Below are 23,133 nucleotides of genomic sequence, written 5' to 3' on the forward strand. Positions count from 1 at the left end.
CAGTGCTGGGATCACAGGTGTGAGCCACTGCACCCGGCCAATTGTTTTTTTCGGTGACAGTGTCTTATTCTGTCGTGGGGCTGGACTGCAGTGGCGTGATCTCGGCTCACCGCAACCTCCGCCTCCCAGGTTTAAGCGATTCTCCCACCTCTGCCTGAGTAACTGGGACCACAGGCATGCACCATCACATGGCCAGCTAATATTTGAATTTTTTAGTAGAGATGGGGTTTTTGCCATGTTGGTCAGGCTGGTCTCAAATTCCTGGCCTCAAGTGATCCACCTGCCTTGGCCTCCTAAAGTGCTGGGATTACAGGCATGAGTCACTGCACCCAGGCTTTCTTCTTTTAAACTTTCATTACGTATTCATGTACTTCTTGTTTCCTCCAGGTTTATGAAGGTGTAACTGACATTTAAATGTAGGCATTCGTAGCGTACACAGTGATGTTTCTATATGTGCCTACACTTGTGTGCTTTATTTCCTCACAGCAGGCTGAGATGTGTAAGCTCAGAAGCAAAACTTTTACACATCTAATTCTTTTTTTTTTTTTTTTTTTTGAGAAGGAGTCTCGCTCTGTCGCCCAGGCTGGAGTGCAGTGGCCAGATCTCAGCTCACTGCAAGCTCCGCCTCCCGGGTTCACGCCATTCTCCTGCCTCAGCCTCCCAAGTGGCTGGGATTACAGGCACCCGCCACCTTGCCCGGCTAGTTTTTTTGTATTTTTTAGTAGAGACGGGGTTTCACCGTGTTCGCCAGGATGGTCTCAATCTCCTGACCTCGTGATCCGCCCGTCTCGGCCTCCCAAAGTGCTGGGATTACAGGCTTGAGCCACTGCGCCCGGCCACACATCTAATTCTTTAAGAAGTAACCCAAACAAGGAAATCTGTAGCTGTTTAGAGCCCGCCTGCTTTGTGTACCTGGTGAAGCCTCACTGACACTGTTACCTCTTGATAAATTGCAGCCCTGCAGTGGGAAGGCCTCAGCCACTGCTGCCTGCCGGTCAGTGTCAGCAGCCACGAGGCACCTCTCCCCAGGCACTGCAGGCCCACCTTCCCTCCCAGACGAGGTCGTGCAATCCCGCAGGCGATCGTCGACTCTTCTCTGGGGGCCACCTTTATCCCGGGGTGGGGTTGGACCTGGCTGTGTGTACCTCTTCCCAACTCCACATTCCGGGACGTTCTATTGGGGTTTCAGGGCAGCCAGGGTGGAGGCACAGACACCACAGAAAGGGGCAAGTCCACCCGACACACAGCCCCCAGCGCAGCACTGCCCAGGACCGCCACGAAGGGCAGCAAGGCCCAAAACACAGGTGTGTATTTCCTGGCCTGCAGGTGTCTGAACAAGGCCACACCCAACGCAGCCACTGCTGGCCTCTGGCTGAGGAAGCCCTGAGAGTGGTTCGCAGGCCCCAGGCTCCCTGGCCGCACCCAATAACAGAGTCTGTGCCCCCAACCCCAGCATGGCCGGCTGAATCCTTTCGTGTCTCACAAACACACACATAAGGCAAGCGGGGCTCCCGACACAGCCTGGATCTCCAGTTCCCGAACACACTGTCTCCCATCCCATGCACTGCGCTGGGATTTAAGGGACTCACTGAAGGCAGGCACTGCGCGCTCCTAAGGGTGCAGCCTCTTAACTCTGCTGCGTGTGGCGCTTACGCTCGAGCCCAGCACGCGGCTGTCCTCCTTACCCCCCTCGTAGTAGTGCTGTGCGGACTCCTCGAATGACCGGTCGTAGCTCTGCTCCGTGTAGGATGACTGCTGGTAGGCGTAATCGCCGTGGCCTGTGTGAAACGGAGACGGCGACAGTCAGCGGAAGCTGCGCACTGGACAGGTCCCAGAGGAAGCAACTGAGACCCAGGCTGGGGAGATGCTGTTGGGCCAGGGAGGCACCCAGATCCAGCAGGACCCGTGTCCCCCCAGACCATGCCCCAATCTCCTGAGCCTCGGCCTCCTCACTGAAACGCAGACATCAATGCCTCCTTCTTGGGGCGACTGTGAAGCTACCTGGGGATTTATGCAGAGGATCAGTGCTCTCAGTGCCCACCACACGGCCACGCTAGTGACCCGACCGCCTTCTCCTCCCCGCTGCTAGCTCCTGGGAGGACACAGGCAGGGGTGTCCAACCCTCACCAAGGCCTTCGTTGCAAGGTGGCTTGCCCTGCTGCCACCTGCCCACCTGCCTGTGCACCTGCCCCTTGCTGGCTGAGGCCAGCTCCCTGCCTGGATGCCTCCCAGGGATCAACCAAGCCTTTAAGACCACTTTATTTTATTGTTATTTTCACTTTAGAGACAGGGTCTTGCTCTGTCACCAAGGCCGGAGGGCAGTGGCGCAATCATGGCTCAATGCAGCTTCTGCCTCCTGGGCTGGAGCGATCCTCCTGCCTCAGCCTCCCAAAGTGCCAGAATGACAGGTGTGAACCACTGTGCTCAGCCAAGCCACTTTCAGTGTCCCCTCCAGAAGCCCTGGGGCTATGGAAAGACTGAAAGGTGAGGAAGGTAAAATGCAGAGATGAGAAGGGGCAGGAGGGGGTGCTGCAGGTGGAGCCGTCACCTTCAGGGCATTCTCTGGGAAGCTGGGAGGCTTCTTCTTGAACATTTCCACCTATCTACAGCTGGGGGCTGCAATTCTCCGCCTCCAACTCCCACATCCTTTCAGGAAGAAGAGGCGAGGCCGCGTGGAGGCGAGTGCAGTGGTGTGTGCCTCAGCTTCTCTCTGCAGAGGCCAGGCACCACTGCCAGTCCAGCTCACCCTGTCTCCTGCCTTGCCTCGCTCCTGCAGGGCATCTGGCCACTCTGCCTGTAGCCCAGGCCTGAGCTAGAGCGACTGGGGACGCACTGCAGTGGCCACACCCTCCTTGCCCTCCTTGCCCCTGCGGCTGCTCTGCTGTCCTGAGCGGGGTCAGGCCGTCGCCAGTGCTCACCGTCGGGGTAGTACTGCTGGCCCATGGGTTCTGCGGTGCCCTGGCTGTGGCTGTACTGCTCGCCATAGTACTCCTCCTGGCCCAGGTACTGCTGGGAAGAGCCTGCAGGGGAACCACATTCAGCACTAGTACGGGACACACCCTCCTCCCTTGGAGGACCTCCTCGCTCGCTGGCGAAGCCAAGGCCTCGCTAAGTGGCCTCACTCACCCCAGGAGAACACCCCACGCTGTCACCGTATCCAACTTATTTACTGTATTTTTAGGAGAGACAAGGTTTCACCATGTGGCCAGGTTGGTCTCGAACACCTGGCCTCAGGTGATCTGCCCACCTCGGCCTCTCAAAGTGCTGGGACTACAGGTATGAGCCCAGCCTGTGACACTCTTAATGACAACTGCCGCCCCTGCCCCCAACCCTGACTCCTCAGGGACAGGAGACCCTCCACGGGCCATACCCCAGCCCTCACCCCCGGTGTCCCCACCAAGGCCCCAAGCCTTACTCCCCCAGGCTCCCCGCAGACAAGCACACACAGCTGGCACTTCACCACCTGGGGCGGTCAGCTGTGCCTGAGACCTGGCCTGGCCGGGTGTTACCTTGCTGGGAGGGCCGGTAGGGTGCCATAGGCCGCTGCCCCATCATGCTGCTCCCCTGGCTGCCCTGCCCCATCATGGCGATGGACGACTGGCCCTGGTAGTGCTGGCTGCCGCCCTGAGCCGAGCTGTAGTGCGACGTGGCCGCCTGCTGCTGCATCATGGAGACTGCACGACAGGACAGAGGCCCCACATCACCCCGGGAAGCCTCCCTCCCTCCCTCCCACACCCAACTACCTCCTGCACCCGGGCAGGTTCCTCGTTATTTTCCTGTGCTCCGCACGAGAACGTCACCCTCCCCTGAAAGGCCTGCACTGACGCTCTGTATGCTTAGACCCGCTGCTCACACTGACTATTTGAAAATGTGCCGACGTGCAGAAAACGGAGAGCCCCTGGGCAGGAAGATCCAGTGGCTTCCACAGCCAACCACCACCTTTCCACCTCTCCTCGGACACACAGCTCCCATGACAATCCCATTTGCGCCGTGGCTCGAGTCCTATTCTCCCTGGTCCCTCGAGCTGGCCTCAGGGGTCACACTGTCCCCTCCTTAGCACCTGTGCAACCTCGCGGCCCTTCACGTTGGCCTGTCGAACACGTCCCCTGCTCAAAGCCCCTAGCGGAGCCCCGTCCAACAGAAATGACACGAGCCACACTTTTTAAAGTTTCCAGTAACCACATCAAAAAAGTAAAAACAAACAGGTGAAATCCATTTTAATCATGCATTTTATTTGAGTCAGTATGTCCAAAACAAATGCTTAATATTCAGTTATTGTGAGAAAATCCTAAGGAGGTCCTCGGCACTCTTTTTTGGCACTAAGCTTCTGAAGTCCACGTGTCTCCAACACTCAAGAAACTCAACCAGGACCGACGCCCACGAAATGCGACCGGGGCCGATGCTTGTGGAACGTGACGGGGACCTGCTGCTTCTCAACTGCCCAACACCACATGTGGCCACCATGGCGGATGGCCCCACTCTCGGGCTCCTGCTGCCCTGCAGAAAGGCTGGGGCCTCTGGCCCAGCGCTTCCGGCCCCTTGTCTTCTCCACTGAGGTGCCTCTAGCCAGGCTGTTCCCTCCCTGGGGAACAGCTCTACCCCCACCTCTGAGAGCCCAGTGCTCTGTCCAGACCCAAGGCCGGCGGCCCCCACTCCCTGAAGCATTCCCTGAGACTCCATGGGAAACACCCCAACCCCTTGCAAAGCTGGGGGACGGGAGGGGTTGGCTGTGCACCCACTGGTGCCCATCCCTCCGGAAGCTCTCAGAGGCTGCGGCCAGCCCTGATTCACGGGCCCCTCTCCCCCAGCACCCAGCAAGAGGGCAGCTCCCCGCGGACCACATATCCAACATGCATGTGTCAAGGGTCTTGGAGGCAGGCCCAGGCCCCCCGGGGTTGCAGAGGCAGAGGAGGTACCTGGGTTGGACTGCATGTTGATGTTGGTCCGAGACACGTAGTTGCCGATGGTGCCTTGCCCCTGCATGGGGACGCCCTGTGAGGCGGGCCCTGCGTGGCTGTAGCCGGGCCCCGAGATGCTCATGGAGGTGGTGGGCAGCGTGTTAGGCGCCGTCTGCTGCATGGACACGTGGCTTGGCCCTGGCAGGGGGAGCAGGGAGTGGTGTCAGGTGCTGGGGAGCCAGGTCACCACTTCTGAAGGTGAAGACGCCCCAATTTCCCTTCAAATGATTTTGGGAAGAGATTCTATCAACATCACTATTAATGATTAAGTGACTAAAAAAGAAGTAAGTGGCCTGGTACAGTGGCTCATGCCTGTAATCCCAGCACTCTGGGAGGCTGAGGTGGGTGGATCACCTGAGGTCAAGAGTTCAAAACCAGCCTGGACAACATGGTGAAAGCCCATCTCTACTAAAAATATAAAAAAATTAGCCAGGTGTGGTGGCAGGTGCCTATAATCCCAGCTACTCGGGAGGCTGAGGCAGGAGAATGCTTCAACCCAGGAGGTGAAGGCTGCAGAGAGCCAAGATCATACCCATTGCACTCTAGCCTGGCCAACTAGAGCGAGACTCTGTCTCAAAACAAAAAAAAAAAAAAAAGAAAGGAAAGAAGCATACATGCTAACAAAGTACAGGATGCACCGTTTATTTGTTGTTATTTTGTTACTTTCTGAGACAGGGTCCGGCTCTGTCACCCAGGCTGCAGGGCAGTGGCATGAACACGGCTCACTTCAGCCTCACCCTCCCAAGCTGAAGTGACCCTCCCTCCTCAGCCTCCCAAGTATTAAGCAGTTTGGACCACGAGTGGGCACCATCACACCCAGCTAATATTTTTATTTTTTATAGAGACGAGGTTTTGCCATATTGCCCAGGCTGGTCTCAAACTCCTGGCCTCAAGCAATCTGCTGGTTTAGGCCTTACAAAGGGTTGGGATTAAAGGTCTGAGCCACCATGCCCAGCCTGTTATATTACTATTAATAGTCTCAAAATGTTATTCATGCTTCTTAATTCAAAGACAGGAGCATTCCATTCTTATTACACAATCTACCTGGAACCCAGCAACTTGCATCTGAAATGAATGGAATATGACAGTGTCAGAAAGAGCAGGCGATCTGGAGCAAGGGCTCATCCCAGCCGCATGGCAAGCTCGCTGCGGCCCTGAGCCTGGGCGATGGCAGCTGACCTGTGGCTACCCCAGGAAGAGTGGGTCCCCATGCCCAGCCCTGTGACGAGTGGGGTGTCCCACCATGGCAGCTGCCTGCCCAAGGGCTGCCTTGGTGGCCTTGTGACCAGGAATGCCCTCCCCGCCCACCGCACTCACCGTTGCCAATCTGGCCCTGCAGGAGGGAGGAGGGTGGCAGGCCCGTGCTGATGGCATCACTCAGGCTGCCCTGGGAGTGCAGGCCCTGGCTGGAGCCACTCTGAGTCAGGGCTCCAGGGCCCAGGTTCATGTTCTGCGTGGGCGGCTGTAGGCAACAGGAAGTTTTCAGGGAAAACGGTTAATTCACGGAGAGCGACCTCCACAAGCCAGGCCAGGGATGAGAGGGCGCCTGAGATTTGCTGCCACATGTCATGGCCACCTGGTCCATGTTCGTAATCAACAGCCATCGTCACAGCCAGGTGACCGCAGAGCACCAGGCCCAGAACAGCCAGGTGACTGCAGAGCACCAGGCCCAGACGGAGATGGCACAGTGAGCGTCTGGGTGAGCGTTCGGAACTCTACTGAGTATGGAGTTCATCCACACATGCCTGGGTTTGAAAAGCTGGACCTCCTTCTCCTGGGACAGCAGGGAACCCCTTCCCCTGTCCACCCCAATGCACCCTGTCCTTCTCAGGCGCAGCTGACCGGCGCCTCTGTGCTCCCCGTCCACGACCCCTCCAAGCTGAGGGCCTTGGCACAGGCGGGATCCCTTTCCTGTTTCCCGTGCTCCTGCTGCGAGTGCCCCTTCCCCTCACTCACTCCGCCCACCCCATGCCCACCTGGGATCACACCACACAGAAGGGAGTGTGAAGTGACCCTCAGCACTCTCCCAGATCAAGGTCGAACAGCAGCTCTGGAGGTGTGCACACACACGCTGTCTACAGCTGGCCAAAAACAGGACATTTCCACCAGGCCCTGCGGGTGTCTGCACAGTGAAGAACTGCAATGTGACAGGTCAATGGAGGTGGGTTTAACATTTTTACTCACGAAACGCATCCTGGCATTTACGCCATAACTTGCCGAGGACTAAGGGTCACTAGGAGATACGGCACTCCCGGCGACAATTTAATTTTGGAAAAATGCATTTTAAAAAAATCCAACAAAATAAAATATTTGAACTATCATTGGGAGAATTTACCGTGCTGGGCATGTTTTCTTTTAAGTTCTGTTTTCACCCACAGCAGCGCATGTGCACGGTTCACAACTGCTCAAAGCACCCGGAGAGGTTCTGGGGAGACGCAGGGCCCCCATCCCATCTCTCCCCACCCCCGACCCGAGAGCTGCGGCCGTTCCTACAGTGGTTCTTCCGGGGCTTCCCTCCCTTCAATACATAAAGAGGCTGAACCACAGTTCCGACCCGGCCACCTCAGACACTGTCGTTACCCTCAGTCTGTCAGGAAGGGTTGGTCACCACCGCCCACACTCCCATTTCTGGTGACTCTAGTGGTATTTTTGGTTTCTCTGAGTCATCTTTGTTACCTGAGGTGACATGCCCACAACTCCCGATTTTAGGCAGTGTCGGAGTCCTTGCTGGGTAAAGGGGACCACCCTCAGCGGGTACTCACGGCGGGAAGCAGGGACTGCATGTTCTGGTTGGAGTCTGCGATCGTGGCCAGGTATACCAGGTTCCGGTGCAGGATTTGCTGGTACCTGCAGGAGGGGGCATGCATGAGGCAGGAGGACGGGACCCTGGAGTCCCCAGGTGGACCCAAGGCAGAAGTAAAGTGTGAACACCAGTCTGACAACCAGCCTAACGCCATGAGGACACGGACCCCAGATGACACCCAGGGACATGCCAGCTGGTTGCCCAGCTGGACACAGGCAGGTGGCAGGGCGCTGGGGTCTAGGTGGGGACAGCAGGGCAGCTCTACCCCAAACCCTGAGCAGGCTCCCATCCCATGCCTAAAACTATGGAAAGACTCTAAGGTAGCAGCTACATGGGAGCTGGCACTGGTCTGTTCAGAGAATGGAATGGGGGCAGCCACGCGGAGGCAGGGGCCTGAAGGTGACAGAGGGGCAGAGCCCTTGTCCAGCTGAACCAGGCAGTGGGCGGACTCCACAGAGCCAGCGACCCTGAGAAAGTCCTGGAAAGAAACGGGGAAGCACAGTTCTGCCAGGGAAGGCCCCTCGTACACCTCGCACCAGTGGGGCCCCAGTCCCCTCACCCCACTCACACCCAGGGGTGTCTGAGGCCATTCACCTACTTCCCACCTCCAGGTCAGTCTGATGGCCACTTGGACAGCCGCTTGGAGGGTGGCAGACTGGCCATGCACCCCTCCTCTGGGTCAGGCCCTAGGGTCACAGGGTCACAGGAGGTCCCACCTGGAGGAGGTGCTGTCTCCTGGCTCACTGGCTGTTGGCTGCAGAGCTGCCCACAGAGGCTGGCCCAGGCCTCCCCACACTGCTCTTTCCTCTTGCCTCCCTCGGAACTACCCCAGTTCTGGCAGCAACGCTTCGCAGCTGTGCTGGGGACTCTTGGGACATATCTGGCCTCCGCACTGGCCTCCATGCTGGGGGGCTCTCGGGACATATCTGGCCTCCATGCTGGGGGGCTCTTGGTACATATCTGGCCTCCATGCTGGGGGGCTCTCGGGACATATCTGGCCTCCATGCTCAGAGTCTGCATGACCCCCCAAAGTGTTCCCGTGGATGGCGGGCGGGCACTCACTGCGTGCACTCAGCTGTCTTGCCCTTGCTCTGGTACTCCAGGATGCACTGGATCAGGTGGTGGTTCTCGTCCAGCATCTGCGGAGAGAGCGTGAGCAGGCGCTGCCGACGCGGGGCTGCCGCTGGCCCTCGGGAAGAACCGCCACCGCTACGCATCTAGTTTTCATACAGGTTGAGTGGCCCTTACGTGAAACGTGTCACATTTCAGATTTTTCCAGATTTGGAGATATCTGTTTTAGACCCACCGGTTTGGCATCCCTAATCTGAAAATCTGAAATCCAAAATGCTCCGATGAGCATTTCCTTTGAGCCTCATGTTGGAGCTCAAAAAGTTCTAGATTTTGGAGCACTTCAAATTTCCAGATTTGGGATGCTACGCCCGCTCTGTGTATGAAGCTGTCGTTACATGCATGGCCTCAGCCAGCACAGACCAAACACTCACGCATCCCTGTGCTAAGGACCTCACCCGTAAGCGGCAGGGCCGCCTCAGCCCACAGATGAAAACATGTAAGGACCTCACCCGTAAGCGGCAGGGCCGCCTCAGCCCACAGATGAAAACATGTAAGGACCTCACCCGTAAGCGGCAGGGCCGCCTCAGCCCACAGATGAAAACATGTAAGGACCTCACCCGTAAGCGGCAGGGCCGCCTCAGCCCACAGATGAAAACATGGAGGCCCTGTGCCTCTAGCAGCCCCCACCCTGAAGGACCCTCCAGCTTCCAGGGCCCTTGACGGCAGAGCATCTGTGCAGCAAGGGTCAGCCAAGTCGACAGCAAGGATGTCAGGACCCTGTGGGCACCCCACAAGAGGCCCTGGAGCCCCCAGCTGGAGGGGACAGCCTCAAATCACAACCACACAGGGGGGGACACAGGTAGCTGCCCCCCTCAAGATCAGCAGGGGTCCAGGGCACTCCTAGGTGGGTGGCATCAAGACTTCCTGCAGGTGCTGCCACCAACTGGGGTGCAGGAGGGAAGGAAAGGGTCTGGGAGGGGCAGGGACAGCACCACGGGTAGAAGAAACCACACACAACACAGGCCGGTGGGGGGCAGGAAAGGTGGGTGACACTGCGGAACCGGGCATGACCTGGACCTGGGGCTGGCGACCCGCAGCCCTCACCCCTGGGGTGCTGAAATGCAGCAGAACAGCAGGATGGGCCACAGGCCACACAGGGAAGGCCGGTCCTGTCTTGAACCTTCTGTATCTTACACATAAAGTGTGTGTGTACAGACAGGGTCATGACTCCAAACCCAGATTGAACCAGTCTCAAGTGACTCAGGTGAACGGCCAGATGTGGGCGTCCCAGAGCTGGGCCGGGGGCCCTGTGCAGGCACCACGTGCTCCTAGAACCGGCAAAATGGAGGCTTCTGGTTCCGGGACAGCCAGGCACACACTCTGCCAAGCGCGCTCCATGTTCAAGATGGGCACTGCCAGGAACCTGTCAGATGCAGGGGCTCAGCCTGTCTGTGACCTGGTGACCCATGTGCCTGGCCGCACCTGAGCAGCAGGGGGCTGGGCCCACAGATGCCCCAGGTTTCCTTCCCAAAGGGCCTCCTGAACGTGCTCGTGTGGCCCCAGGGGGGTACTGGAGCAGTCCCAAATCAAGCGGTCCAAGGCCTTGTGTCCACACACCTGCACATGCTCAGGATGTGCTGAGTCTGCTGGTTGGTAGAAGTGGGGAGGGGTGGGTGGCAACAGAGGAACAGGGACTGGGGCCAGGCGGCATCCTGCAGACACCACACAGGATGCCCACGGGCCATGGGGAGCAGGCACAAAAGAGCCGGCTCTTCCAAGGTGTCCACCTGGGGGCAGCACTGGGTGGTCCATGGAGACCCAACAGGAGGTGAAAGAGGAGAGAGGGGGCGTGGGAGGAGACTGAAAAGAGGGGACACTCGCCCTGTGACCAGCCGCCTCCACCTGCAGGGAAGTACAGGACTGAGCCCACTGCACCTGCTGCTTTCCATAAAAAGGCCTTTGCTCAGAGGCTAGCACCCCAAGAAAAAGCCGTGCCTTTTCGCTCCACCACAGCGTGCTGGGTCATCTCAGCCCTATGAGGCTGCTCCCAGCAGGAGCTCAACAGGCCCTGGAACAGGGGACCCCTAGGGCAAGGGGAGGAGGAGCTCACCTGCCTGCCTGGGGACCTGGGGCCACCCGGCTGTGCCTCCACCCTGCAACGTGGCCCCTTTAACTGCAGTCTGACCTTGGGGCCCAACCCATCCACAGGCAGAGACTCCGGAGTCCAGGGCAGAGAGAGCCCAGCCAGGCCAGCTAGCAGAGCAGAGCCCGGACCCACAGTCCCAGCTAAGTGACTGCCCTTGACTCAGCTTCCTCCTCCGCCCGTCTCCACAACTTCAGGGTTGGTTTATCCTGCTCTATTTTTTCCTTAAGTTATACCTTCCCCCTTTCCACTCTTTACCACTTTTCTCCCTGCTGGGGACAAGGTGCCCTGCACTCAGCTGAGCCCAATGGGGCCGAGGAGCCGTCCTGAGATGGGGGCGCCGCCAGGGGGCGCTGCGGGCCAGGCTTACCTGCGGGCAGGTGAGGGTGAGCCCACCTGCCAGGCGCTGGCATTCCAGATGGCTCTGCCTCTAGATGAACTGAAGGAAGGGGACAACTATGGGCTTTCTTGCTTTCCCTTTCAGTGCTTCCCCTTCTCGTCTCCTAACCCCCAGGCAGAGATTGTCTCCAGAGACACCAGCTAGACACGGCGGGCATTTCAGCATCATTCCCAGCACGGGGCTGGGATGGGCCGGGGGGCGCCAGCCACCGACTTCATTAAACAGAGCCCCGCGGCTATGCACGGGCCAGGGCAGTGCCGCGGAGTTTATGCACGCACGACAAAACACAGAAGTGGTGTGCATTTTTTTGGTTATTGTTTGTTTGTTTGTTTGTTTGTTTGTTTGTTTGAGACGGAGTCTCGCTCTGTCGCCCAGGCTGGAGTGCAGTGGCCAGATCTCAGCTCACTGCAAGCTCCGCCTCCTGGGTTCACGCCATTCTCCTGCCTCAGCCTCCCGAGTAGCTGGGACTACAGGCGCCGGCACCTCGCCCGGCTAGTTTTTTTATTTTTTAGTAGAGACGGAGTTTCACCAGGTTAGCCAGGATGGTCTCGATCTCCTGACCTTGTGATCCGCCTGTCTCGGCCTCCCAAAGTGCTAGGATTACAGGCTTGAGCCACCGCGCCCGGCCTGGTGCGCGTTTTTAAAAAACCGGATACAGAGAACTTTCTCACATATGTTACACACAAACCTATTTGAAAAAGGGCAGGACAGGTGGAACGAAAGGTGGCAGACTGGACGCCCCAAGCCCCAGGCCCCGGCCGGCAACTGAGGATGGAACAGGTACGGCCTTCTACGGACAGAAAGGGGAGGGCACAAGACGGCAGCCATGGGAGTTTGAAGCTGAAGAGCACATGGACAAGTGACAACCAAACCAGTGCCCCCAGGGCGCCTGGCCTGAGCCACACTGTGGTGCGAAGCCCCACAAGGCTCAGGAATGTTAAGATTCCGGCACCTTTCAGGGTCGCCCAGGATCTGCCGGTAGGAGATGGGACTGGATGAGGGGGGCGTCTCCAGGAAAGTGACCAGCCTGGAGGAAAGACACTTGGCACTGAAGGGAATGTGCACCTCAGAGCGAACCCCAGACCGACCACACGCCTGCCTGAGAACAGCAGGCGGCACTCTGGCCTCCGATCCCCAGAAGCCACAACAGCGCCATCTGAAAGACAAAGGCCAAAACCAGCCACAGAAGCCAAAATCCAGAGAGGAAGGTTACGCAAGACGGAACCTTTTTTTCTATTTGCTTTTCTTCTGAGACAGGGTCTCGCTCTGTCACCCAGGCTGGAATACAGTGGCGTGATCTTGGCTCCCTGCAACCTCCACCTCCCAGGCTCAAGTGATCCTCCTACCTCAGCCTCCCGAGTAGCTGAGAATACAGGCGTGTGCCATCATGCCTGGCTAAATGCTTTTTTTTTTTTTTTTGGTAGAGACAGGGTCTCCCTGTGTTGCCCAGGCTGGTCTCGAACTCCTAGGTTCAAGTGATCCGCCCGCCTCGGCCTCCCCAACTGCTCATTACAGGCATGAACCATCGCGTCTGGCCTGAAATTTTTTTAAAAAATCCAACAAAACCTATTATTAATATCCTCACGAAGACAGCTGGTGCAGTGATGCAGGTTACTGGAGCCTCAAAAAAGATGATGCTGGTTAGAAACAACAGAGGGAAGAGCTCTGGAGGTGAAAACCTGTTAGCCACAACTCAACAGAGGAGCAGAACATGAAGTTGAAGAAGAGTCCCAGAAAGCAGGACGGATCAACCAAGGAGAAAACAAACATCACGAAGAGAGGAGTGGACCAGCGCGGCCCTCCAGGAGCCGCAGAGATAGGAGCAGCGAGGAAATCACCCCCAAATCCTCCAATCAGAGCTGAAGGACGCATTTCCCCATCGGAAGGGCTCTCAGGTGACCAGTCTGCCAAAAAGACCAGGGACAAAGAAAGATCCTAAACATGACAGGAGAGGAAAACCAGGTTCCACGTGAAGGACAGTGAATTCCGACGGCATGGAGCCTCCTACGTGGGCCCGCAGGGGGTGACGATCCCAAGGAGACTTCCGGAGGAGCTGTGCTCCATACCAAGGGACACCCTCTGAGGGGCAATGACCCGGTCCCAACGGAGACCTCGGGGCGGGGCGGGGGGTGGGGTGGGCGATGGCCTGGCCTGAGGGAGGCTCTGGAGGAGAGATGAACTCACCACGGAGGCTTCCAGAAGGGCTATGGTCTGATCCTGAGGGAGACTTCTGCACAGAGATTGTCAGCCGAAACCCCAACCAGGAGTGAAGGGAGAACGGACGCACTTTCAGACCCGCAAGTTAGGAAAACGTACCCTGTACCCAAACCAAAGGCACTCGATGACTGGCTGGCATTCTTCGAAAACTGCCAGTCATCAAAGATAGCGAAGATGGACGAGTGGTTCTCAACCAGGAGAGACTCAACAGACATGGTCCCGGGGTCCTTCCAATAATCCTTAATGATGTTCTACAAAGGCCATTACCGGGACAACAGGGAAGTCAGAGTGAGTCGGCGCCGACGGGACGGCTGCGCTGCTGCCACATCAGCTCCCCCATTTCAATCTCTATAGAGTATCATGTCCTTGTTGGCAGCAAAGTCACGCTCAAGTATTTGGGAGTAAAGGGGCACCAAGTCTACAACTCACTCTCAAATTGTCAGGGCAAAAGTAACGTGTCCACAGGACAGAAGAGGGGAGGGGACAGCAAATGAGGTGGCGTTAACATGCGGGCAGTCAGATGAGGGGAGTGTGGGAATTCTGTTTAAAGGGGCACATCCCAAACACCTGTTCTCAGGAGGCCATAAAATGATGCGCCTCCCTCCCCAAACCAAGGGAGCAAATCCCAGGAGAAGATCCAAGACCCAACCCAAGAGAAGCCAAAGAAATTTGGCCAATGGTGGGAGGCCCATGGAGAGCAGCCCCGAGACTGAAACCCAGGAGAATACCTGAGTGAAGGAGGAGAGACACTAGTGACAAGTGATCACAAAGAAAAACAATCAACAACTCCAGGGAAAACAAAAGCCAGGTAGGAAAAGCAGTCACACGATCCCGTGTGGTTCAGCAGTGAGCGAGGTGTCTATCGTCACCCCGTCAACAGCAGAGGCAGATCCAACTCCAGAGAAAGCCACTCTGACGGGTATGGGAAGCGCAGGTGTGCAGCAGGGAGGGCAGACATTACCTGGTGACCCGTTCTCCCTGGTCACCAGGTAAGGTCAGCAGCCCTAAACCTGTTCCAAAGTGGCCACCTGGTTTGGCCTTGAGAAGGGCAAGAGGGCACTTCTGGGAGGCGGGAGGCATTACGCCTGAGGTTACTCACACCCTGATCCGGTCTGGCCGTGTCCCCACCCAAATCCCATCTTGAACTGTAGTTCCCACAAGCCCCACGTGTCGTGGGAGGAACCCGGTGGGAAGCAATTGGATGGATGGGAGCCGCTTCCCCCATGCAGTTCTCGTGATGGTGAGTTCTCCCGAGATCTGTTGGTTTTACAAGCGTCTGGCATTTCCCCTGCTTGCGTTTCTCCTTCCTGCCACCTTGTGAAGAAGGTGCCTTGCTTCCCCTTCTGCCATGATTCTGATTTTCCTGACGCCTCCCCAGCCCTGCGGAACTGTGAGTTAATTAAGCCTCTTTCCTTCATAAATTAGCCAGTCTCAGGTTTTCTTCATAGCCGTGTGAGAGAACAGCGAATACACACGCCCACGGCACGTCTTGACTCTTCATGTGCCTGCGTGGCTTTGGTGAGCACAAAATCCAAAGCAAAAGACCCCGACAGGAGGGAAACGCACTGACAGGCAGCTGTGGCCCCCGCTCTGGAGCTTGTCGATCTCTAGTTTCTTACATGTCTGTGTTTATGAAAATCTCTAAGACAAGCATTTACTCACGGTATCATCTGCAAAATAACCTTAAAGAGGCCTGAAGTGAGTCTGGGGTTACCAGGGCTGGTGACGGGCCCCCCTGAGTCTCCTCTACCTGGCTGTACCTCTAACACCAGGCTGAACAAAGAAGCCATTCACGTGGCCCGGAGCGTTAAACATTTTCTGCATTTACTGCTGTCTTCTGCAGACACTGCTTCCCAGCTTCCTGATGTGCACTTGTGTGTTTTTCTGCATCGTGAGACACAGTTCTCCCCACCCTTTCCAGAGAAGCTGAGTTTCTGCAAGTTCAGGAGTAAACCTGTGTCAGAGACGTTTTCGGCAAAGCGCTGCAGCTGGTAGCCTGAGGCCTCCTGAGGTGAGGGTGCTGGAGACAGAGATGAGGTGGCAACTCCATCCGGAGGAGCTAGAGGCTGGCATCGGGGGCCGCAGTAAGGAGGGGTGGTGAGACCCCATCTCTCGGCATGCTTCATCGACCTGGGTGAGTGGAGGTGACAGTGAGGAGGTGCGGCCCGCTCTTCTTATGGTGGAGTAGGCGTGGGTGGCCGGTCAGGTGGAGACCAACGTGGGTGAGCATCTGCTCAAGGCCATGAGGCAGCGGAGCCCCAGGCTTCTGGGGCTGACCTCCAGCTGGGCTGGAGGCTGGGCAGGAGCACATGGCTGAGGTGGGGGAAGGGCGGCCCGACGGGGGAAACAGGCGTGTGCAAAGGCCATGGGGCGTGTCCAGGAACGGAGGCCAGCTCTGAGGAGCTGGAGAAGAGAGGAACGGGGACTGCTGGGGGACAGGAGTCCTGTGCCCATTGCAGGGGTTACTTTCTCAACTGAAGCCTGTGCTCACTGCAAAGACTGGCTGGACCAAAATCCCAACGCGGCTGGGTACATCCATCACCCAATGTGCAACAAACCTCCCTGAGCCGCGTGGTCGAAACATGATTTCTTAATTCTCATGATTCTGGGCCAGCTGGGAGGATCTTCTGCTGGGCTTGGCTGGGCTCGCCGCTGGGGCAGCTGGGACACCCGCGCCTCCCACTCCCTCTCGGCGTTGTCACCCCTGTGGCTTTGAGGGGCGGCCCCAACGTGTCTCTGTTGGTCAGGCTGGCTGACACCCAGGGCCAAGCCCGGCACCCACAGGGAGACGAACCCAAGGGGCACAGAAGCTGCGGCCATGGCAATGGACCATGCGGGTGAGCAGAGAAACCGGATTTGGCAGGCGGGGACTGACGGGGGATACAGGGTGTGGCTTGGAGGGCCCAAGGCACAGCCAGGCATCAAGGATGGGGCCTGGGACTGCTGAAGTCCTGACTGGGTAGGCGAGGGAGTGAGGATGAGAACTGGGGATGGAGAGCAACTGGGGTCCCAGAGCCCACAGAGAGTAGGGGAAGGGCTGGGGCTGCCAGGCAAAAACCTGGGTGAGGGGCTCTCAGCAGAACCGTCTCTCCCCAGTGACGAACCTGTGTGGGGCCCTGGAAGCCGGACACAGAGGAGGCCTGGGGCTCTGAGGCTCACTGCCCACACTGGGCAGAAACACCTCCAGTGTCCTCGTGGTTGTCTTTTCTAATTAGAAAGACTTTTGGAACCTTTTTAATTTTCTAGGAGGAACCCTTGGCTCCTCCCACCCAGAGGCCAGCTCTGCTCCTTCTGGAAGCGTCTCGCATGGAGTCCATGCACTCTCCTCCCAACTCTGCACACACCTGATAACGTTCCGCTCCGCTGTTCCAGAGTTCCCTTTCCTCTCAAATATCCTGGAGACTGTCCTCTGTTAGCACAGAGACCCCACCTGTCCCTTGAGCCCAGGAGGACGAGGCTGCATGAACTGTGATCACATCAGTGCACCTCAGCCTAGGCAAAGGAGCAAGAGGCTGTCTTCAAAAAAAAAAAAAAAAAAAAACCTCAATGTTTCCTATGTTCCAGAGAATTCCACAACATGGACACAACGCAGTGCTCAGTCTCCTCGGACAGACACTGAAATTGTTCCCCGTCTTCTGCCACTACACGCAGGGCTGCCACGCACTCCCCACCCATGGCGTGGACACAGACACAGGACCAACTCCTAGGAGTCATCGAGGTGCGAGAGGGACCAGCCTGGCCAACCGGAGAGCTGGCTGAGCATCAGCAGGTGGCTAAGCCGGCGATGGCACCTGTGCTAGCACCTGCCACTCCTGTTCTCGGGGCAGACATCGCTGACCCATCAGCTCTCCTTCCCCGAGCCCAGCCTGAGCTGCTCCGTCCTTGCCCCCAAGGTCAGCAAGCCGACACTACAGACTCCACTGATGGAAGCCAATGGGACCCTCCAAACATTCCCCCAACTATGGAAGATGTGAGGTCGGTCTGTGGGCTTCAGAAGAGCCCCCAAATTTACACGTGCAGTCTCCTTGGGGGGAGCTGGCTGCTGCCTCATGGCCCCGCCACTGTGTGTTTGACATGCGTGTGCAATTTCAAAGACTCTAAGAACACGGGAAGACAGGCTTAACACACACAACAGCAGCCGCATCTGCACACGCCTTGGCAATCGCTTTCAGTCTCATGGTGCTCTGGGACGTCTCACAGCACAGCACAACACAATCACTCTGCTCCTGACAGTTCCCACGCTGAAGACGTGCCTACTGCACTAGCGACACGTGATGTCTGCGTGCATCTCATCCATGTGCTGACACTGCCTTTTCTATTTGACACGACCCTGGACTTGCGATGGTTTCCTGCAGTATGGAATGGAGTCCTTACCTCCCTTTCCGAATGCCACGGATAAATTCCGGCTGTTCCTTGCTGGTTGCGTGCCTGATCAAAGGCTAAAGCTGACCAATTACAAGGCTGCCAGGCATTGCCTTACCCATACACACAGGCTAGGAGGGAGGTCACAGCCCTGTCTTCTTGCTAAAGACAAGGAAACTGGGCCACAGCAAGGTGAAGCACACATCACCATCAGCGGGATAAGAACGTGAGCCCAGGAAGTCCGGCCTGCCCCACCCTGCCCTCCCGCAGTTCCACGGCCCCCATCCTCATCCTGGTAACACCAAGGACCTGCCTGCTTCCCACACCTATTTCCAATCTGAGGAGGATATAACTAGGCCACTTCCGTCCCCATAGTGCACAGTAACTGTGGTGGCCGATTAGACTCGGACCAGCATCACGGGAGCCTCCTTCCCACAATCGTCCATGGCACCTTCTCCCAACCTTTTGGATTCCTCCTGTGATCACACGGCAGGGAGGCAGTGGAGGCGCCTGCCTGGACCAGAGGAGAAGAGCTGCGCTTCCTCTTCCCAGGCCCCACAGGCCTTACGGGCCATCAGTGCCGGCCCGCTAACTGCTCAGCACCCAGGGCCTGTTTATTCCTGCATCCCCTGTATCACGCCACAGGGCGTGACCCCTGCATCCACTGGGGGTGGGCGTGAGTCCTGCATCCACTGGGGGCGGGCGTGACTCTTCCACCATCTGCAGCCCGGGGATTCCAGGAAATCTGTCCTCGGACTCCAAGCACACAGACACAGAGGCAGGTGCCCGGGCTCCAACCCAGTGCCCTGGGGCACAGACCGTGCAAAGGCCAGGAGCCTCAAGAACATCCGGGACCACTGGCTAGCGAGTGCCACCTGGGCAAGACCTGGGCTGCCTTCAGCTGCTGCCTCCAGACTCCACACCCAGCGACTGGATGGCAGACAGGGACTCTGGAGACCCATCAGCCTTGGAAAGGTCAGGGGTAAAGGGCAGTGGGCAGGCACTGTCTTTATCCAAATGCTTCCTCACCCTCCCGGCTGAGCAGGACTGGGAAGAGCACCTTCAGGAGCGCCCAGCAAGAGCATGTATGGCCAGGCTTTACAGACAGAGGGGACAGAGGCCAGGCTGCGGCTGCTCCCTCCGGGACAATGCCTTTCTCCTGCCTGCCTTGCCCACAGCGCTCAGGCTCAAGGGCCTTGCAGAGCACCACCCTCACCTGACCTAAGACAGCAAGGAGGCCAAGCAAGGCTTGTGGCTGCGGGGTCCCTCCCGGGGGCTGAGCCCAGGCTCCAGAATGAGGGGACCCCACCCTCATCCCTGGGGATATAAAGACAGGCCCCCGTGCTCCCCTTCTCAGGTGGGGGGAGCCTCTGATAGCAGGAAGAATGCTGTCAATCAGCCACGTGCAAGGGAGGCTTGGCATCCCTAAGCCATTCAGTCACAGGACAGCTCTCACCTTACAAACACTCCTAGCCAAGTTAGCTTGCGTTCCTTCAGACAGCAAGTTCCAGGTCTGAGGGAGCACACAAGGTGCCCACTGTCTGCTGGGTGTGCACCCCATCCTCCACAGCTCATCCCCACCCAGAAGTGTGCCCCTTGCCCATGCCCCACCCCCGCACCTGGGTACCAAGGGCACGGGATAGGGGTGGTCCAGGTTCAACCACTCCCTGGCTCTCGTACCCTGGGCACGGCACCAACCTACTCCACAAAGGTCTTGTCTTCCCACACCAAACCCACTCAGCAGGCAGACCCAGGGGCCCACCTCCTCCCAGCTCTGTCCCATTCCCTCAGAGCTTTTCCCCAACCCCACCCTGCAACAGGCACTGGGGATCCAGACACCCAGCAGACCGGCAGACACAACTGCTATTATCCGGCCAAGGAAACCAATGAGAAAACCAATACTAACAGAAACAGTAACACATTTATTGACCAATTACTATATGCCAAGCAGCAAGGAGGCAACCCAGGGGTCAAGTCTGGCCACATGGTCTGTGGTGACCACTGCAGCCCCAGCCCCAACAGCAGCGTAAGAAGCACACACTGGACAGTAGGACATTACAGTTCCCAGCTGGTGGCCAGAGAACAGCCAGCCAGGCCCAGGGGCCACTGTGGTGACATGGCCCAGCCCCACCACAGGGTTCCCCAGCACAGTCATGTCCCTTGTGGTGCTTGCCACAGAGTGGGTCTGACCATCTCACCCACGCACTGCTGCCTGGTCATCACCAGCCAACCTCCCCACATCAGCCCAGCACTCCCTGCCCTTCCACTTTGGGTGCCCCAATACTTGCTCCATGCAGGCCAGGTTCGGGACCCTCTGTGGCTCTCGGCCTCTGCCTCACGGCTCCTTCTCTGGGATAGCCCTCACCACAAATGCACTCTTGTGGGCTGAACTGTGCCCAGACCCCTGGTCCCTGTGCATGGGAGGTACTGGAAACAAGCTATTTGAAAATGAAATAAAGATGGGGTCTTGCTGGACTAACGTAGGCCCTAAAACCAATAAAAGAGTCCTTATAAAAACTGGGAAATTGAGGCCAGGCACGATGGCTCACGTCTGTAATCCCAGCACTCTGGGAGGCCAAGGGGGGTGGGGGTGGGGGCAGATCACCTGAGGTCGGGAGTTCAAGACCAGCCTGGCCAACATGGAGAAACTCCATCTGTACTAAAAACACAAAATTAGCTGGATGTGGTGGCAGGCGTCTGTAATCCCAGCTATCAGGAGGCTGAGGCAGGAGAATTGTTTGAACATGGGCGGGTGGGGGGGCGGAGGTTGTGAGCCCGAGATGGTGCCATTGCACTCCAGCCTGGGCAACAAGAGCGAAACTCCATCTCAAAAAAAAAAAAAAAAAAAGAAAAAAGAAAAAAAAAGATGATGATGAAAGCAGAGACTGGCTGGATACACCTACAAGCTACAGAACACCAAGGGCTGCCCACAGCCATCAGAAGCCAAGAGAAGAGCAGGGAACTGACCCCTGGACTTGGGACTTCTGGCCTCCAAAACTGTGAGGGAATAGATTTCTGTCGTTTGAAGCCACCTGGGTTGTGGTAATGTGTCAAGGAAGTCACAGGACACTAACACATCTGCTTATTTCAAAACACTTCCACTGATGGAACCAGAGTCACAGATGCACCGGCACGTGCTCAGCACTAACTGTGCTCAGACACAAGGAGAGGCTGGGGATCAGCAAAGAATTCATCAGTCACATGCTGAACTCAGGAGCCCAAGCAAGTGCTACATGGGCCACATGATGGCTGAGGGAGCATGAGACAGGGAACATTTGAGTGAGGCTTTGAAGATTGAGTAGAAGTTGGCCTGAAAGATCCCCACCCACACACAATGTTGTTAAGGACAAGTTGTATTCTTCCTTCCCCTTCACTACCAAGCAGGTTTCAGAGGGGTCCCTGGCTTCTCTTACTGCTCTCGGCATGAGACTACTAGCACACACTGTGGACACAGCACACGTTCTAGGCACAGAACACGCACCTCTCACACCTTTCTCAGCCTTCTCACACCTCCCAGTAAAAGACCCCTGGGTAAATATATTCACTGGCAAAACACCAAGCCCAACACGCAGCCTGCTGGCCCTACCAGGCCAAGTCAGCAGCCTAAACTAAAGATCCATTTCCAATGGTCAGCAGGCTGAGTTTCTGCCCTGGGACACACAGTCCACAGGTGCATTTCTTCCTTTCTGATCTGATGTTTGGGGCAGCACCTCAATATACACTTTTACCTGGAGAATTTGGGGAGCTTCAATGGAAGTGTGTGCGCAGTGCAAATAAAGGGACGAATGTTGAAGACAAAGGTAGCTTCAGGAACAATGACTGCTAAGGTCCAAAAAACCAGAGTGCCAGGAGATGCTCCGGGTTCCAACACTTGCCTCTGAGCCTAGAGCTTGACCTCCGCCTGGCCAAATGTTCCCAGATTAAGGGGTACCAACAGAGCAGACCCTGGAGCCACAGTATGGGTTCAACACCTGGCTGTGCCACTTACCAGCAAGGCACTCAGCCCCCAGGATTCAGCGTCCACTTACCAGCAAGGCACAGCCTCCCCAGACCTCAGCGTCCTTAGCTATTAAATGGGATGCCAGTAGCTTCTATGAAGAATTGGATGAACTAAAATTTATAAAACCCCTAGAATAGTGTCTGGGATACAGTAAGCACACATTAGAGTTTACTACATAAATTAAAATGCCACACTTGTAAATATGTGTTTCTGCTATTCTTTTTTTTTTTTTTTTTATGTATTTTTAGTAGAGACGGGGTTTCACCGTGTTAGCCAGGATGGTTTCGATCTCCTGACCTCGTGATCCGCCGTCTCGGCCTCCCAAAGTGCTGGGATTACAGGCTTGAGCCACCGCGCCCGGCCGTTTCTGCTATTCTCAATCTCTCCTGTTCAGAGTTGGCCAAGGTTCTCATTTGTTAAGACCATCAAATTTCTAAAACTAGCAACAGCAAGGGTAGTCTCAAAATAGGCGATAGATTTAGGACAACTTCCACAGGAGACTGGTATGTCATCAAGGAATAAGAGCCACAGTCAAGGTCAAGGTGAACCCCCTTAGGGAGACAAGCCGCTCCTGGGAACCTAGGAATACCACTGTTTATCCCTGCAAGCCCACCAGGGTGAAGACGGAGTCGGAGTTTAGGAAAAAACCAATGCCACTCTAAAAGATGTTGCGACAACTGAAACGGGAATGGCTAATGCTGATTTTCTTCCGAATTTGTCTTCTACAGAAAAACAGCAGAAAATGCAAAGTCTCAATTTCAAAACTTAGGGCTTTGGATAACGGTGTCCCAAACCCCTGTAAACGCTGTCTCTTGAAAACCACAAGGCCGAACTTACGGAGCTAGAGGAAAGGTTGTGGAGCGAATCCATCAAGTTTGTTAGGCGAGGCGGCGGGGGAGGGTGTCACGCTGAAACGCGGCATGGCCGCGAGGATACGGGCGGGCGGTGCGCTCCCTACGGGGCCGGGCTGTCTAACGATGCCCCCCAAATGGGCATTGGGACGCGTCCCTCTGTGCCTCCATCGTCCGCACCTCGCTCCAGCGGCAGAAGGGGCAGCCCCGGCCGCGGGCCCCGCCATCTCTGTGCGCCCGGAGGCCGGCCCGCGCCCCTCTCCACACGCCAAGCTGAGCGCAGAAAGCGAGTGTCGCCCGCCGCCCGCCTTCGCCACCGAGGCTGGCT

The 23,133-nt window shown here is 56.9% G+C and overlaps 2 protein-coding genes across 4 annotated transcripts in view; one reads left to right on the forward strand and one right to left on the reverse strand.

The window, feature by feature from the left end:
* SS18L1 (synovial sarcoma translocation gene on chromosome 18-like 1) overlaps positions 1–9,004 on the reverse strand; it is a 20,247-nt gene extending 11,243 nt beyond the window's left edge. For 2 of the 3 annotated variants that reach the window (XM_011934494.1, XM_011934492.1), the window contains exons 1-7: positions 8,824–9,004; positions 7,721–7,805; positions 6,276–6,420; positions 4,917–5,096; positions 3,510–3,674; positions 2,919–3,020; positions 1,686–1,778 (exon numbers count right to left, since the gene is read on the reverse strand). In XM_011934494.1, coding sequence (XP_011789884.1) covers positions 1,686–1,778; positions 2,919–3,020; positions 3,510–3,674; positions 4,917–5,096; positions 6,276–6,420; positions 7,721–7,805; positions 8,824–8,978 — 925 coding nt within the window. In that variant the 5' untranslated portion in view covers positions 8,979–9,004. Of the gene's footprint in view, positions 1–1,685; positions 1,779–2,918; positions 3,021–3,509; positions 3,675–4,916; positions 5,097–6,275; positions 6,421–7,720; positions 7,806–8,658; positions 8,733–8,823 lie in introns of those variants that run through there. The other variant, XM_011934495.1, reaches the window with a different exon arrangement.
* Positions 9,005–16,410: 7,406 nt separating this feature from the next.
* PSMA7 (proteasome (prosome, macropain) subunit, alpha type, 7) overlaps positions 16,411–23,133 on the forward strand; it is a 14,208-nt gene continuing 7,485 nt past the window's right edge. Inside the window, exons 1-3 of the mRNA XM_011934552.1 lie at positions 16,411–16,479; positions 17,420–17,562; positions 17,826–17,946. Coding sequence (XP_011789942.1) covers positions 16,411–16,479; positions 17,420–17,562; positions 17,826–17,946 — 333 coding nt within the window. The remainder of the gene's footprint in view (positions 16,480–17,419; positions 17,563–17,825; positions 17,947–23,133) is intronic.

Source organism: Colobus angolensis, unplaced genomic scaffold (genome assembly GCF_000951035.1).
Source record: "Colobus angolensis palliatus isolate OR3802 unplaced genomic scaffold, Cang.pa_1.0 Scaffold136, whole genome shotgun sequence".
In the NCBI taxonomy this organism is placed as follows: domain Eukaryota; kingdom Metazoa; phylum Chordata; class Mammalia; order Primates; family Cercopithecidae; genus Colobus; species Colobus angolensis.